Source organism: Rana temporaria, chromosome 1 (assembly GCF_905171775.1).
Source record: "Rana temporaria chromosome 1, aRanTem1.1, whole genome shotgun sequence".
NCBI lineage: Eukaryota > Metazoa > Chordata > Amphibia > Anura > Ranidae > Rana > Rana temporaria.
The window spans coordinates 661,106,000-661,125,161 of NC_053489.1; the positions used below are offsets into that span (position 1 = coordinate 661,106,000).

At 46.0% G+C, this 19,162-nt stretch overlaps 1 protein-coding gene across 6 annotated transcripts in view; it reads right to left on the reverse strand.

Moving 5' to 3' along the window:
- DYSF (dysferlin) overlaps positions 1–19,162 on the reverse strand; it is a 412,823-nt gene that overhangs the window by 265,145 nt on the left and 128,516 nt on the right. For all 6 annotated transcript variants that reach the window (XM_040335540.1, XM_040335536.1, XM_040335537.1 and 3 more), the window contains exon 2: positions 4,378–4,433. In XM_040335540.1, the coding sequence (XP_040191474.1) occupies positions 4,378–4,433 (56 nt within the window). The remainder of the gene's footprint in view (positions 1–4,377; positions 4,434–19,162) is intronic.

Consider the following 19,162-nt stretch of genomic DNA (forward strand, 5'->3'; position numbering starts at 1 on the left):
TAGACAGAAAGACTATTTTGCCAATATGTGAAGCGGGGCTAGCGAAGTGCTATTCATTTAACCCTTTCGCTGCCAGGGCCATTTTTGCATTTTAGGCTTAAAGATTAGCTAAAACCCCCAAAACATTACGGCCGGGATTCACGTACATCGGCGCATCTTTGTGCCGGCGTAGCGCATCTCATATTGAGAGGCAAGCTGAGTATTCACAAAGCACTCGCTCCCATATTTACGCCGGCGTAACGTAAATTGGCCAGCGTAAGCCCGCCTAATTCAAAGTAGGAAGGTAGTGGGCGTGCTACATGTAAATTAACCGTGACCCCATGCAAATGAAGGGCCTGACGAACGGCGCATGCGCGCGCATGCTCAGAATCACATCGCATATACTCCCTAAGATACGCCGGCTCAATGCCTACGACGTGAACGTAACCTACTCCCAGCCCCATTCACGTACGACTTAGGTAAACGACATAAAATACGACAGCTGTTTCAACGTTTCCGACGTCCATACCTTAACATGACTTACCCCTGCTTTATGAGGGGTAAACTTACGCCGGACGTACGCCTTACGTAAACGGCGTAGATTACTGCGACGGGCGTAAGTACGTTTGTGAATCGGCGTATCTTGCTCATTTACATATTCAACGCGTAAATCAATGAAAGCGCCCCTTGCGGCCAGCGTAAATATGCGCCCAAGGTACGACGGCGTAGGAGACTTACGTCGGTCGGATGGAGCCAGAATTCAGGCGTATCTGGTTTCAAGAATACGGCGCATAGATACGACGGAGCATCCATGGACTTACGCGGCGTATCAATAGATATGTCGGCGTAAGTCGTACGTGAATCCGGCCCTTTATCATTTCTGAAAACAGAGGCCTTGGAGAGAAAAATAGTGGAAGTGACAATTTTTTTAAATGGCTCACCAAGCACAACATTTCAGTAAAAATACACTAAAGTTCATTTTGGGGCACACAGACACAATATATTACCCAATTTTATAATTAATAAATAAAATTTGAGGCTTCACCAATTCAATAGTCCCCCAGCATGTCAAGATTTATAATTGACCACAACCTTGAAATTGTGACAAACTTTGGTACCCTAAATTCTTCCATAAGCTTAACCACTTAGGCCCCGTACTCACGACCAAACATGTCTGCTGAAACTGGTCCGCAGACCAGTTTCAGCAGACATGTTTGGCCGTGTGTTGGCCCGAGCGGACCATTTTGGGACGGATCGGACAGGTTTCCAGCGGACAACTGTTTCCCGGACTTGTTTTAAAACAGTCCGCTGGAAACCTGTCCGCCCGGACATGTACGGTCGTCTGTACAGACCTACCGTACATGTCCTGCCGCCCGCATCCCTCGCATGCGTCGAATGACTTCGACGCATGCGTGGAAGCATATTTAAGGCGGCCCGCCCACGTCGCCGCGTCATTGTCGCGGCGACACCGCGTCATCGACGCGGCGACACCGCGGACACGCCCCGCGTAATGTTTACGCGCGGGCTTCTGTTCGATGGTGTGTATAGCCATCGAACAGAAGTCCCCGGGCAGTCCCCGGCCAGACATGTCCGATGGAAACGGTCTGCAGACCGTTTTCATCGGACATGTCCTGCCGTGAGTACAAGGCCTCAAAGACCCCTTCACACCGATATATGTCGGCAGAAGGGCAAGCTGTACTTTGCCTTTAAGAGCCCAGCTGCTGGGTCGCGAGCACGCCGACCCGGTCCGAAGCTCCGTGACCGCGCCCGCGGAACCGATCGCCGCCGGTGTCCTGCGATCGGTCCCAGGAGCTGAAGAACGGGGAGAGGTGAGTGTAAACAAACCTTCCCTGTTCTTCTGTGTGGCAGTGACACTGGCCCAGATTCAAGTAGATTTGCGCTTTATTTGCGGGGGAGCAGGGCAACGATTTTGCCCTGCGCCCCCGCAAATAATTTGCGCTACCCTTTTTTCACGGAGCAGTAGCTCCGTGAATTGCGAGGGCGCGCCGGCAAATTTGCCCGGCGTAAGCCGGGGGCGGGAATCATTTAAATTAGGCGCGCTCCCGCGCCGAGCGTACAGCGCATGCTCCGTCGGGATACTTTCCTGACGTGCATTGCGGCAAATGACGTCGCAAGGACGTCATTTGCTTCAAAGTGAACGTGAATGGTGTCCAGCGCCATTCAAGAATCACTTACGCAAACGCCGTGAAATTCAAATTTCACGGCGCGGGAAGGCCGGCTATACTTTAGCATTGGCTGCCCCTACTATTAGAAGGGGCAGCCTTGCGCTAAAGTTGCCGTACGGAAACTCCGTACCTGGCTTGCGCGGGGCCCGCGCAAGCTTGTGAATCAGTGGTAGTATGCAATTTGCATACTACACGCTGATCACAATGGGAGCGCCCCCTAGCGGCCCACGCAATAATGCAGCCTAAAATCTGCGAGGCATAAGAGCCTTATGCCGCGCAGATTTTAGGCTGCAGTCGGTGTAACGAGGTTCCTGAATCAGGAGCACTCGTTACACCGGAGCAAGTAAGCAATTGTGCCGTGTAACCTATGGTTACACGGGCGCAATTGCTTCTTGAATCTGGCCCACTGATCGTCTGTTCCCTGATATAGGGAACGACGATCAGTGACGTCACGCCTACAGCCACGCCCCCCTACAGTAAGAATCGCTCCCTTAGGGCCCACGTAACCCCTTAGCGCCCCCTAGTGGTTAACCCCTTCACTGCCACTGTAATTTTCACAGAAATCAGTGCATTTTTATAGCACTTTTCGCTGTGAAAATTACAATGGTCCCAAAAATGTGTCAAAAGTGTCCAATGTGTCCGCCATAATGTCGCAAGTTGCGAAAAAAATCGCTGATCGCCGCCATTACTAGTAAAATAAAAAATATTAATAAAAATGCCATAAAACTATCCCCTATTTTGTAGACGCTATAACTTTTGCGCAAACCAATCAATAAACGCTTATTGCGATTTATTTACCAAAAATATGTAGAAGAATACGTATCGGCCTAAACTGAGGGAAAACACATTTTTTATATAATTTTGGGGGATATTTATTATAGCAAAAAGTAAAAAATATTGCATTTTATTCAAAATTGTCGTTCTATTTTTGTTTATAGCGTAAAAAATAAAAACCGCAGAGGTGATCAAATACCACCAAAAGAAAGCTCTATTTGTGGGAAAAAAAGGACGCCAATTTTGTTTGGGAGCCCAGTCGCACGACCGCGCAATTGTCAGTTAAAGCGACGCAGTGCCGAATCGCAAAAAGGGGCAAGGTCCTTAACCTGCATATTGGTCTGGTTAAAAAAAAAGTGGCAGAAAAAGCCTGGTGGTTAAAACCCCTTGTACAGACCTGAAACTGGGGGACAGCACTGAGAAGAACGACTGCACCCGAGACGCAATAATCGCAAGAGCCATGCTCTGCAGCCTTCAATGCAAAAAAAGTAGTAAAGCCACGTTGATAATAAGATGATTGTTATAGAATTTATTTTCTCTTTTAGGAAAAAGATGGACTAAGCCTTTAAATGGGATGTATGAAGAAGTGATATGCGGATTTGTGTTTATTTAGTTGGCGGGAAGCCATTAACAGATAGTGGGGTAGATTCAGAAAGCAATTGCGTCTGCGTATCCATAGATACGCAGCGTAATTGCTTAGTTGCGCCGGCGTATCGACTTCTCCTGATTCAGAAAGCTTGATACGCCGACTGCAGCCTAAGATATGACTGGCATAAGGCTCTTATGCCGTCGTATCGCAGGCTGCATTCTTACGCTGGCCGCTAGGTGCCGTTCCCGTAGTGGTCAGCGTAGAGTATGCAAATTGCATACTCACGCCGATTCACAACCGTACGCGCGCCCGGCGTTCGCATTTTACGTCGTTTGCGTTCGTCGGTTTCTGCGTAAGGCTGCCCATGCTATTAGCAGGAGCAGCCAATGCTAAGTATACCAGTCGTTCCCGCGTCGCGATTTTTAAAAATTACGTTGTTTGCGTAAGTGACTCGTGAATGGCGCTGGACGCCATTTACGTTCACGTTGATGCAAATGCCGTCCTTGCGACGTCATTTACCGCAATGCATGTCGGGAAAGTTTCCCGACGGAGCAGGCGCACTACGTTCGGCGCGGGAACGCGCCTAATTTAAATGATCCACGCCCCCTACGGGATCATTTAAATTACGCGCGCTTACGCCGGCCACTTTTACGGAACGCCCCCGCAAATTACGGAGCTACTGCTTCGTGAATGAAGCGTAGCGCAAGTAATTTACGGAGGCGTAGCGTAAAAACGGAACGCTGCGCCTCCGTAAGAGTGCGAAGCCCTACCTGAATCTACCCCAATGTATTTAGACAAATCATATGGAAATAGGACTTGGCTCAGAATAGCAGCCAGCGCTGGACTCACCTCATTCCAGATGGGGTTCGAATTATTTTTTAAGACTTTGGTTCTCTTCTTAACACCTAGAAAATAACAGACAACATACATTAGAGTAACAGCAAATATCTCTTCCATATTCACATTCAGCAAATTTCATCATTCTTTACTTAGGATGCATTTAGAAAGGTTCATTGTAACCACAGAGCTGCCTATCAGGTAAATGAAGTCATTAGGGAACAGGGCAGCCATCACAAATTTTACATCATCTTTAGGCGGGAGCCCCCCCCCCCCCCCCCAAAAAAAGTGTAATCTCTTCTCTCCTGACGCGAGATAATAAGCGGGGGGACCATCAGGCGTAATGTAAAAAATAAATGTAAAAAATGGAAGGGGCCTGTAAGGGGCCCTGGGGACCATTGGGCCCCTTACAGGTGCAATGCAAAAAAAAAAAACGGGAGGGAGGGGGGGCGATCCGGCCTGTAAGGGGCCCTGGGGACCATCGAGCCCCTTACAGGTGTAATGCAAAATAAAAACGGGAGGGGGGCGGTCGGGCCTGTAAGGGGCCCTGGGGACCATCGGGCCCCTTAGGCCCCATGCACACGAGACGCTGGTAAACTCGAGTTCAGAGGCATTTGGGCATTTTTTCCAACTGCCCCTGAACACACTTAATGTTATCCTATGTGTCCATGCACACAATCACGTTTTTTGGCGTTTTAAAGCAGTTGGGTTTAGGCTCGTTTTTTCAGATGCAAAATTTTGGGTTCAGATGCAAACGTTTTTGCTTTTCAAAGCTTTGTGAGGGTCTACAATGTCTTTGTTATGAACGCTGATAGCCGCAAACGCGGGAAAACGCCGCTAAACGCGGCAAAACGCCGCGAAATTTGCGGCAAAAACAGGCGTTTTAAACGCCGGTTTTTGACTTTGAAAACTTGAGTTTACATGTGTTTGCATTTGCTTCTCGTGGGCATGGGGCCTTACAGGTGTAATGCCTGTACCCCCCTGATGGCGGCCCTGTTAGGGAAGGAGAGTCTGGGGATTCCCAGGATTGCCTGCAACATTCATAACATGCATCTACTACAATATGGGGCTCGGCATGAGGAATCTCTCAATCACATGCAGAGTTCAGGTCAAATCAAAATGGCAGACTGGAAAGAAATTCCAATGCGATCAAATACCCTTTATAAGGCTCTGCACTGCAAGGGTTACCTTTTTTATTTTTGTCCTCAGGCATTTTTTACCCATAACATCCTTAATTCCCAGTGTTTTTTTTATTGTTTTATTTGGGTGATCGTTTCCGCACTTTATGGGCCAGATCCTCATAGCGAGTACTCCGGCGTATCAGTAGATACCCGCATCGTATCTTTAGTTTGAATCCTCAAACCAAGATACAACGGCATCTGGCTTCGATCCAACAGGCGTACGGCTTCGTATGCCTTCGGATCTTAGATGCAATACTTCAGCGCCCGCTGGGTGGAGTTCGCGTCGTTTTCCGCGTCGGGTATGCAAATTCGCTTTTTCCGACGATCCACGAACATACGTGCGGCCGTCGCATTCTCTTACGTCGTCGCTAGTCGGCTTTTCCCGTCGTATAGTTAAAGCTGCTATTTTGCGGCATATAGATAGACTTGCCATGTTAAGTATGGCCGTCGTTCCCGCGTCGAAATTTCTATTTTTTTTTTTTTTGCGTAAGTCGTCCGTGAATAGGGATGGACGTAAGTCACGTCTAAGTTCAAAAAATGCACGGCGGGAAATTTCGAAACGGAGCATGCGCAGTTCATTCGGCGCGGGGACGCGCTTCATTTAAATGAATCACGCCCCCTACCCGACGATTTGAATTCTGCCGGCAGAAATACACTACGCCGCCGTAACTTACGGCGCAAAATCTTCCTGGATTTGACTTAAAGCCAGGTAAGATACGGCGGCGTAGCGTATCTCTGATACGCTGCGCCTATGCAATTCTATGTGGATCTGGCCCTATGTCTTTAAAGTGACACTATAGGTTAATTTTTTAAATAACAAACATATCGTACTTACCTCCACTGTACAGCTCGTTTTGCACAGAGTGGCCTCCGAACTGCGTTTTCTGGGGTCCCTCGGCGGCTCTCTCGACTCCTCCCAGCTTCAGATAACCCCCTCTGTGAAGCGCTCTCCCAAGGGGGTTACCTTGTGGACGTGCGCCCAAGTCCTGCATTCGACATCCATAGCCGCCGAGTGTAGGACTCGGCCCCGCCCCCTTGCATCATTGGAGTTGATTGACAGCAGCGCGAGCCAATGGCTGCGCTGCTATCAATCTATCCAATGAAAAGCCGATAACCCCGGGCAAAGCAAGAGTGCGTTCTCGACGTGGGACTTTCAAGGGCTCAGGTAAATAAAACGGGAGGGGGGGGCGGTCGAGTGAATACGAATGTTCGTATTAACGTTTATTCAAAAATCTACTAGCTTAAAGGGGTTGTAAAGGTACAATTTCCCCCCCCCCCCCCCTAAATAGCTTCCTTTACCTTAGTGCAGTCCTCCTTCACTTACCTCATCCTTCCATTTTGCTTTTATATATCCTTATTTCTTCTGTCTGTAACTCCACACAGTAATGCGAGGCTTTCTCCCTGGTGTGGAGTGTCGTGCTCGCCCCCTCCCTTGGACTACAGGAGAGTCAGTACGTTCTCTACGTTGCAGATAGAGAAAGGAGCTGTGTGTTAGTGGGTGTCCTGACTCTCCTGTAGTCCAAGGGAGGGGGCGAGCACGACACTCCAGAAGAACAGGAAGTGAGGATTTCTCAGAAGAAATAAGGACATATAAAAGCAAAATGGAAGGATGAGGTAAGTGAAGGAGGACTGCACTAAGGTAAAGGAAGCTATTTAGGGAAATAAATTACCTTTACAACCCCTTTAACCACTTAAGGACCGCCTCCTGCACATATACGTCGGCAGAATGGCACGGCTGGGCACATCCACGTACAGGTACGTCCTGTACTAGTACCCAGCCATGGGTCGCGGGCGCGTGCCCGCGGCGCGCTCCCGCAACCCGGTCCGAAGCTCCGTAAACGGGACCGCGGGTGCGGCGATCGGTCCCCGGAGCTGAAGAACGGGGAGAGCCGTGTGTAAACACGGCTTCCCCGTTCTTCACTGTGGCGGCTGCATCGATCGTGTGATCCCTTTTATAGGGAGACACGATCGATGACGTCAGACCTACAGCCACACCCCCCTACAGTGGTAAACACACACTAGGTGAAAAATGAAACTCCTACAGCGCCCCCTGTGGTTAACTCCCAAACTGCAACTGTCATTTTCACAATAAACAAGGCAATTTAAATGCATTTTTTGCTGTGAAAATGACAATGGTCCCAAAAATGTGTCAAAATTGGCCGAAGTGTGAGCCATAATGTCGCAGTCACGAAAAAAATCGCTGATCGCCGCCATAAGTAGTAAAAAAAAAAAATAATTATAAAAATGCAATAAAACTATCCCCTATTTTGTAAACGCTATAAATTTTGCGCAAACCAACTGATAAACACTTATTGCGATTTTTTTTACCAAAAATAGGTAGAAGAATAAGTATCGGCCTAAACTGAGAAAAAAAAACGTTGTTTTATATATTTTTAAGGGATATTTATTATAGCAAAAAGTAAAAAATATTGCATTTTTTTCAAAATTGTCGCTCTATTTTTGTTTATAGCGCAAAAAATAAAAACCGCACAGGCGATCAAATACCACCAAAAGAAAGCTCTATTTGTGGGGAAAAAAGGACGCCAATTTTGTTTGGGAGACACGTCGCACGACCGCGCAATTGTCTGTTAAAGCGACGCAGTGCCGAATTGTAAAAACCCCTTGGGTCATTTAGCAGCATATTGGTCCGGTCCTTAAGTGGTTAAGGAAATCTTTTTACATTAACACAGTTAAGATGTTTTCAGTCCTTGGACAAAGTCGTTGTCATCTGATCTTCATCCACAACTACGGATCATATGCATCCAATTCCCGGGTGACCCTTTCCCCAGAAGTCATATGCGGCACTTAAACGTATGTATTGCATTATTTGTAATCCCAGGCCATTACTGTTACATGTACACATGGAAGCACTCCATCCCCCGCCATAAAACGCCCAACCCCCCACCACCCCCAGCGCAGAACATTACAACTTACAGGGAAAAAAGTAGGAAAAATATTTCTAGACAAAGAAAATTCCTGGAAAATAGAAAGAAATAAGATAGTATTCGGAGTAAAGCGTGTGCCAAATGTGCAACATCGTCACTGCCGACACTTCTGAATTAAGTTATTCTGGCATTAGACATGTGCATTTGTTTTCGTTAGAATGCATTTTCGTCCGAAAATCAGTTTTTTTCGTTATCGTTTTAACAAACGATAACGAAAGTGCAAGAAAAGAAAACCGAAAGATCCGACATAAAAAATGCTTTATTTTCATTTTCATTGCGGTAAAAATTCGATATAGAGAGATTCGACATTATAGAGAAAAGATTCGACATCATAGAGAAAAGATTCGACACTATAGAGAAAAGATTCGACACTATAGAGCAAAGATTCGACATCATAGAGAAAAGATTCGACACTATAGAGAAAAGATTCGACATTATAGAGAAAAGATTCGACATTATAGAGAAAAGATTCGACATCATAGAGAAAAGATTCGACATTATAGAGAAAAGATTCGACATCATAGAGAAAAGATTCGACATTATAGAGAAAAGATTCGACATCATAGAGAAAAGATTCGACATTATAGAGAAAAGATTCGACATTATAGAGAAAAGATTTGACACTATAGAAATAATAGATTCGACATTACAGAGAATAGATTTCGATTTATGAGAAAATAGATTCGACATTATAGAGAATAGATTCGACATTATTACTAGTCATACAACATTAGAATTCTTGTAGGTGGAATATTCGAACGGAAATGGACGATTCGGCGTAAAGATTCGACGTTCCGTCTAATATTTTTTGACCATTAGACAGAAACCAACAAAGATTCGACGTTCCGGCGAATATTCTTTTGACCATTCGACAGAAACCAAGTATTATTGGATTTTCGGACGAAAGCTATTCCCCAACGAAAAACAAAATAAATCAAAACGATTTTCGGGAGTAACTAAATAAATGTATTTTCCAAACGAAAACAAAAAAACGAAACAAAATATTCCAGTCTGCACATGTCTATATGGCATTAGGATCTCTACACTGCATGCATTTGGCCTCTGGTGTTCCTACTCTCTTCTCTCTACAGTAAGCAACTAAGTCTCAGCATCAGCAGGCAGCCGCCACTCCAAGCGCACATAGTGTCAGAGGCGCAGCAGCGGTGGAGGACTGTGTCTGTATCCCGACGCCTCATTGATGGGCTCTGGTGAGGTTGCATTAGTTGGGCGCTGGTGAGGCTGCATTTGTTGGGTGGTGGTGAGGCTGCATTTGTTGGGCACTGGTGAGGTTGCATTTGATGGGTGCTGGTGAGGTTGCATTTGTTGGGCACTGGTGAGGCTGCATTTGTTGGGTGCTGGTGAGGCTGCATTTGATGGGCGCTGGTGAGGTTGCATTTGTTGGGCACTGGTGAGGCTGCATTTGTTGGGTGCTGGTGAGGCTGCATTTGATGGGCGCTGGTAAAGCTGCATTTGTTGGGCGCTGGTGAGACTGCATTTGATGGGCGCTGGTGAGACTGCATTTGTTGGGCACTGGTGAGGTTGCATTTGATGGGTGCTGGTGAGGTTGCATTTGTTGGGCACTGGTGAGGCTGCATTTGTTGGGTGCTGTTGAGGCTGCATTTGATGGGCGCTGGTGAGGTTGCATTTGTTGGGCACTGGTGAGGCTGCTTTTGTTGGGCGCTGGTGAGGCTGCATTTGATGGGCGCTGGTAAAGCTGCATTTGATGGGCGCTGGTGAGGCTGCATTTGATGGGCGCTGGTGAGGCTGCATTTGTTGGGTGCTGGTGAGGCTGCATTTGTTGGGTGCTGGTGAGGTTGTATTTGTTGGGCGCTGGTGAGGCTGCATTTGATGGGCGCTGGTAAAGCTGCATTTGATGGGCGCTGGTGAGGCTGCATTTGTTGGGCGCTGGTAAGGCTGCATTGATGGGTGCTGGTGAGGCTGCATTTGTTGGGCGCTGGTGAGGCTGCATTGTAGGGTGCTGGTGAGGCTGCTTTGATGGGTGCTGGTGGGCTGCATGATGGGCGCTGGTAGGCTGCATTTGATGGGCCCTGGTGAGGCTGCATTTGATGGGCGCTGGTGAGGCTGCATTGATGGGTGCTGGTAGGCTGCATTTGATGGTCGCTGGTAAGCGGCATAATGTGCGTTAGTAGAGTGGAACCACATACTATCGGAGTGCCACTACACACTAGACTAGTGCATATATTCTACCTCTGTCTTATATGTATTGGATACTTCAGCATTGAGATCTCCCCACCATAAATCTCAGCTCTGTTCCTGTCCACCGGGGAGCTTTTGGTGTCATTATCCACCTTTATTCTCCATAATATAACATAAATACAGTATACAGCAGGCATCATACTGGGCACAGCGGGTGTGTAGACTTGGGAACTCAGTACATGGATGGTGGGAACCTTCATGATGGGCACAGCAGGTGTGAAGACCTAGGAACTCAGTACATGGATGGTGGGAACCTTCATGATGGGCACAGCAGGTGTGTAGACCTAGGAACTCAGTATATGGATGGTGGGAACCTTCATGATGGGCACAGCAGGTGTGTAGAGCTGGGAACTCAGTACATGGATGGTGGGAATCTTCATGATGGGCACAGCAGGTGTGTAGAGCTGGGAACTCAGTACATGGATGGTGGGAACCTTTATGATGGGCACAGCAGGTGTGAAGACCTAGGAACTCAGTACATGGATGGTGGGAACCTTCATGATGGGCACAGCAGGTGTGTAGACCTAGGAACTCAGTACATGGATGGTGGGAACCTTCATGATGGGCACAGCAGGTGTGAAGACCTAGGAACTCAGTACATGGATGGTGGGAACCTTCATGATGGGCACAGCAGGTGTGGAGACCTAGGAACTCAGTACATGGATGTTGGGAACCTTCATGATGGGCACAGCAGGTGTGGAGACCTAGGAACTCAGTACATTGATGGTGGGAACCTTCATGATGGGCACAGCAGGTGTGAAGACCTAGGAACTCAGTACATGGATGGTGGGAACCTTCATGATGGGCACAGCAGGTGTGAAGACCTAGGAACTCAGTACATGGATGGTGGCAACCTTCATGATGGGCACAGCAGGTGTGGAGACCTAGGAACTCAGTACATGGATGGTGGGAACCTTCATGATGGGCACAGCAGGTATCTAGACTTGGGAACTCAGTACATGGATGGTGGGAACCTTCATGATGGGCACAGTAGGTATCTAGACTTGGGAACTCAGTACATGGATGGTGGGAACCTTCATGATGGGCACAACAGGTATCTAGACTTGGGAACTCAGTACATGGATGGTGGGAACCTTCATGATGGGCACAGCGGGTGTGTAGAGCTGGGAACTCAGTACATGGATGGTGGGAACCTTCATGATGGGCACAGTGGGTGTGTAGAGCTGGAACTCAGTACATGGATGGTGGGAAGCTTCATGATGGGCACAACAGGTATCTAGACTTGGGAACTCAGTACATGGATGGTGGGAACCTTCATGATGGGCACAGCGGGTGTGTAGAGCTGGGAACTCAGTACATGGATGGTGGGAACCTTCATGATGGGCACAGTGGGTGTGTAGAGCTGGAACTCAGTACATGGATGGTGGGAAGCTTCATGATGGGCACAACAGGTATCTAGACTTGGGAACTCAGTACATGGATGATGGGAACCTTCATTGATGGGCACAACAGGTATCTAGACTTGGGAACTCAGTACATGGATGGTGGGAACTTTCATGATGGGCACAACAGGTGTGTAGAGCTGGAACTCAGTACATGGATGGTGGGAAGCTTCATGATGGGCACAGCGGGTGTGTAGAGCTGGGAACTTAGCACAAGCATGGTGGGAATCTTCATTGATGTGCACAGCAGGTATCTAGACTTGGGAACTTAGTACATGGATGGTGGGAACCTTCATTGATGGGCACAGCAGGTATCTAGACTTGGGAACTCAGTACATGGATGGCGGGAACCTTCATTGATGGGCACAGCAGGTGTGTAGAGCTGGAACTCAGTACATGGATGGTGGGAACCTTCATCATGGGCACAACAGGTGTGAAGACCTGGGAACTCAGCACAAGGATGGTGGGAACCTTCATTGATGGGCACAGCAGGTGTGTAGAGCTGGAACTCAGTACATGGATGGTGGGAACCTTCATGATGGGCACAACAGGTGTGAAGACCTGGGAACTCAGCACAAGGATGATGGGAATCCTGATAAGGAGAATAGCAGGTTTACAGACCCAGGAACTCAGCACATGGATGGTGGGAACCTTCATGATGGGCACAGCAGGTATCTAGACTTGGGAACCCAGCACAAGGATTATGGGAATCTTCATGATGGGCACAGCAGGTTTACAGACCCAGGAACCCAGCACATAGATGATGGGAATCTTCATGATGGGCACAGCAGATATCTAGACTTGGGAACCCAGCACAAGGATTATGGGAATCTTCATGATGGGCACAACAGGTATCTAGACTTGGGAACTCAGCACAAGGATGGTGGGAAGCTTCATGATGGGCACAGCAGGTTTAAAGACCCAGGAACCCAGCACATGTGGTCCTAGAAATGGATTTCCGATTTGCGTGAAGGGTGAGTAGTTCTGTTTTAGATCCGTTGAGTTTGAGGGAGCTTTCAGTCATCCAATTGTCGATCAGTGTGAGGCACTTTTCAAGTTCATGAAATTGGTCTTTTTTGTTGGTGATTCGAAGGTAAAGCTGCGTGTCGTCCGCATCGGAGTGGTAGCGCAGGTCCTGTTTACTGATGATTTTGAGGAGCGGGCGGATGTAGATGTTGAAGAGTACAGGTGAGAGGCGCAATCCTTGCGGGACTCCGCATGTGATGGTCCGTGTTTCTGATGTAAAACCTCCAAGTTTCACGGTCTGAGTGCGATTTTCTAGGAAAGATGCGAACCACGGTAGGGCCGCGTCAGAGACTCCGGCTACTTCTTTGAGTCGCGTGAGCAATATGTTGTGGTCTACCGTGTCGAAGGCTGCACTGAGGTCCAGCAGCACTAGGAGACAGGATTCTCCGTCATCTGCTGCTTCGAGAGCGTCATCCCATATCTTGAGAAGAGCCGTTTCTGTGCCGTGGCCTGGGCGAAAACCTGATTGTAGGGGATCTAGGAGTTTGTGCTCGTCCAGGTGGGGCTGAAGCTGTTGTACTACTGCTTTCTCCATGATCTTGGAGATCGTGATCAGGCTTGTTAGCGGTCTGCGCTGGTTTGGGTCTTTAGGGTCGAGGTTGGGTTTCTTTAACCACTTAAGCCCCGGACCAATATGCAGCTAAATGCCCAAAGGTGTTTTTTACAATTCGGCACTGCGTCGCTTAAACAGACAATTGCGCGGTCGCGCGACGTGGCTCCCAAACAAAATTGGCGTCCTTTTTTCCCCACAAATAGAGCTTTATTTTGGTGGTATTTGATCACCTCTGCAGTTTTTATTTTTTGCGCTATAAACAAAAATAGAGTGACAATTTTGAAAAAAATTCAATATTTTTTACTTTTTGCTATAATAAATATCCCCCAAAAACATATATAAAAACATTTTTTCCCCTCAGTTTAGGCCGATACGTATTCTTCTATTTTTGGTAAAAAAAATCGCAATAAGTGTTTATCGATTGGTTTGTGCAAAATTTATAGCGTTTACAAAATAGGGGATAGTTTTTTTGCATTTTTATTAATTTTTTTTTTTTTACTACTAATGGCAGCGATCAGCGATTTTCTTCGTGACTGCGACATTATGGCGGACACTTCGGACAATTTTGACACATTTTTGGGACCATTGTCATTTTCACAGCAAAAAATGCATTTCAATTGCATTGTTTATTGTGAAAATGACAGTTGCAGTTTGGGAGTTAACCACAGGGGGCGCTGTATGAGTTAGGGTTCACCTAGTGTGTGTTTACAACTGTAGGGGGGTGTGGCTGTAGGACTGACGTCATCGATCGAGTCTCCCTATAAAAGGGATCACTTGATCGATGCAGCCGCCACAGTGAAGCACGGGGAAGCCGTGTTTACACACGGCTCTCCCCGTTCTTCAGCTCCGGGGAGCGATCGCGACGGAGCGACTATAAACGAATAGCCGCGCCGTTGTCCCAGATCGCTCCCGGCGGGAATCCGCCCGCCGCACGCAGCGGGGGGGGGTCCCGATCGGACCCCCCACCCGCTAGAAGGCAAGGACGTATATATACGCCCTTCTGCCTGTCCGTGCCATTTTGGGGACGTAAATAGTTGTGCGGCGGGCGTTAAGGGGTTAAGAGGGGTTTTATTTTGCCTTGCTTGAGGTTGTTCGGAACCATCCCTTCCCTGAACGATTGGTTTGCAGCCATCACATCTAACAATTGGTAAGCTGCAATATAATAAATGTTTTCTTTTGCGTTTATACTGCGTTAAGGTGGACTGTTGCCCCTTGGTCTGTAGACTGACTTGGCTGTCCTCTGAATTGTATATGAGTGCCCCCCATGTGCCAACACTGCTGGGGTACTTGTTTTAGACTGCAGCTGGCATTGCCCTCCATAGGTCTGCATTGCAGTTCCTGGACAGGACAGGGTCACCGGGGACCCCCCGAGAACATTTCCTCCGTCTGTGTGTACATTACAGCTGAGAAGCAGAAAATCTTCATTGAAAAGTCTTCCTGAGTGGCGGGCTGGGAGGAAGAGGAAGGGGAAAGGGATCAGCTGGGACAGGAAAACAATAGGAGACTCAGGGACACAAATCAATACGAGGAGCCGAGAGTCTTACCAAACCTATATATGGGCAAGAGAGGGGAGCGGAGCCAGGAGGACAACGCAGGCTGCTGAGCAAGCGCTAAATCACACCGTATACAGACACACCATCTATATCTACACTGTACAAACCAACACACACCGTATACAGACACACCATCTATATCTACACTGTACAAACCAACACACACCGTATACAGACACACAATCAATGTCTACACTGTACAAACCAACACACACCGTATACAGACACACAATCTATATCTACACTGTACAAACCAACACACACCGTATACAGACACACAATCTATATACACACTGTACAAACCAACACACACCATATACAGACACACAATCTATATCTACACACTGTACAAACCAACACACACCGTATACAGACACACAATCTATATCTACACACTGTACAAACCAACACACACCGTATACAGACACACAATCTATATCTACACTGTACAAACCAACACACACCGTATACAGACACATAATCTATATCTACACACTGTACAAACCAACACACACCGTATACAGACACACAATCTATATACACACTGTACAAACCAACACACACCGTATACAGACACATAATCTATATCTACACACTGTACAAACCAACACACACCGTATACAGACACACAATCTATATACACACTGTACAAACCAACACACACCGTATACAGACACACCATCTATATCTACACTGTACAAACCAACACACACCGTATACAGACACACAATCTATATCTACACTGTACAAACCAACACACACCGTATACAGACACACCATCTATATCTACACTGTACAAACCAACACACACCGTATACAGACACACAATCTATATACACACTGTACAAACCAACACACACCGTATACAGACACACAATCAATGTCTACACTGTACAAACCAACACACACCGTATACAGACACACAATCTATATACACACTGTACAAACCAACACACACCGTATACAGACACACAATCTATATCTACACACTGTACAAACCAACACACACCGTATACAGACACACAATCTATATCTACACTGTACAAACCAACACACACCACATACAGACACACAATCTATATCTACACACTGTACAAACCAACACACACCGTATACAGACACACAATCTATATACACACTGTACAAACCAACACACACCGTATACAGACACACAATCTATATCTACACACTGTACAAACCAACACACACCGTATACAGACACACAATCTATATCTACACTGTACAAACCAACACACACCGTATACAGACACACAATCTATATACACACTGTACAAACCAACACACACCGTATACAGACACACAATCTATATCTACACTGTACAAACCAACACACACCGTATACAGACACACAATCTATATCTACACTGTACAAACCAACACACACCGTATACAGACACACAATCTATATCTACACTGTACAAACCAACACACACCGTATACAGACACACAATCTATATCTACACTGTACAAACCAACACACACCACATACAGACACACAATCTATATCTACACACTGTACAAACCAACACACACCGTATACAGACACACAATCTATATCTACACACTGTACAAACCAACACACACCGTATACAGACACACAATCTATATCTACACACTGTACAAACCAACACACACCGTATACAGACACACAATCTATATCTACACTGTACAAACCAACACACACCATATACAGACACACAATCTATATACACACTGTACAAACCAACACACACCGTATACAGACACACAATCTATATACACACTGTACAAACCAACACACACCGTATACAGACACACAATCTATATCTACACTGTACAAACCAACACACACCGTATACAGACACACAATCTATATACACACTGTACAAACCAACACACACCGTATACAGACACACAATCAATGTCTACACTGTACAAACCAACACACACCGTATACAGACACACAATCTATATACACACTGTACAAACCAACACACACCGTATACAGACACACAATCTATATCTACACTGTACAAACCAACACACACCGCATACAGACACACAATCTATATCTACACTGTACAAACCAACACACACCGTATACAGACACACAATCTATATCTACACTGTACAAACCAACACACACCACATACAGACACACAATCTATATCTACACACTGTACAAACCAACACACACCGTATACAGACACACAATCTATATACACACTGTACAAACCAACACACACCGTATACAGACACACAATCTATATCTACACACTGTACAAACCAACACACACCGTATACAGACACACAATCTATATACACACTGTACAAACCAACACACACCGTATACAGACACACAATCTATATACACACTGTACAAACCAACACACACCGTATACAGACACACAATCTATATCTACACTGTACAAACCAACACACACCGTATACAGACACACAATCTATATCTACACTGTACAAACCAACACACACTGTACACAGACACACAATCTATATCTACACTGTACAAACCAACACACACCGTATACAGACACACAATCTATATCTACACTGTACAAACCAACACACACCGTATACAGACACACAATCTATATCTACACTGTACAAACCAACACACACCGTATACAGACACACAATCTATATCTACACTGTACAAACCAACACACACCGTATACAGACACACAATCTATATCTACACACTGTACAAACCAACACACACCGTATACAGACACACAATCTATATCTACACACTGTACAAACCAACACACACCGTATACAGACACACAATCTATATCTACACTGTACAAACCAACACACACCGTATACAGACACACAATCTATATCTACACTGTACAAACCAACACACACCGTATACAGACACACAATCTATATCTACACTGTACAAACCAACACACACCGTATACAGACACACAATCTATATCTACACACTGTACAAACCAACACACACCGTATATAGAAACACAATCTATATCTACACTGTACAAACCAACACACCGTATACAGACACACAATCTATATCTACACTGTACAAACCAACACACACCGTATACAGACACACAATCTATATACACACTGTACAAACCAACACACACCGTATACAGACACACAATCTATATCTACACTGTACAAACCAACACACACCGTATACAGACACACAATCTATATATACGCTGTACAAACCAACACACACACCGTATACAGACACACAATCTATATACACACTGTACAAACCAACACACACCGTATACAGACACACAATCTATATAAACCAACACACACCGTATACAGACACACAATCTATATCTACACACTGTACAAACAAACACACACCGTATACAGACACACAATCTATATCTACACTGTACAAACCAACACACACCGTATACAGACACACAATCTATATCTACACACTGTACAAACCAACACACACCGTATACAGACACACAATCTATATCTACACACTGTACAAACCAACACACACCGTATACAGACACACAATCTATATCTACACTGTACAAACCAACACACACCGTACACAGACACACAATCTATATCTACACACTGTACAAACCAACACACACCGTATACAGACACACAATCTATATATACACTGTACAAACCAACACACACCGTATACAGACACACAATCTATATCTACACTGTACAAACCAACACACACCGTATACAGACAAACAATCTATATCTACACACTGTACAAACCAACACACACCGTATACAGACACACAATCTATATCTACACACTGTACAAACCAACACACACCGTATACAGACACACAATCTATATCTACACTGTACAAACCAACACACACCGTATACAGACACACAATCTATATATACACTGTACAAACCAACACAC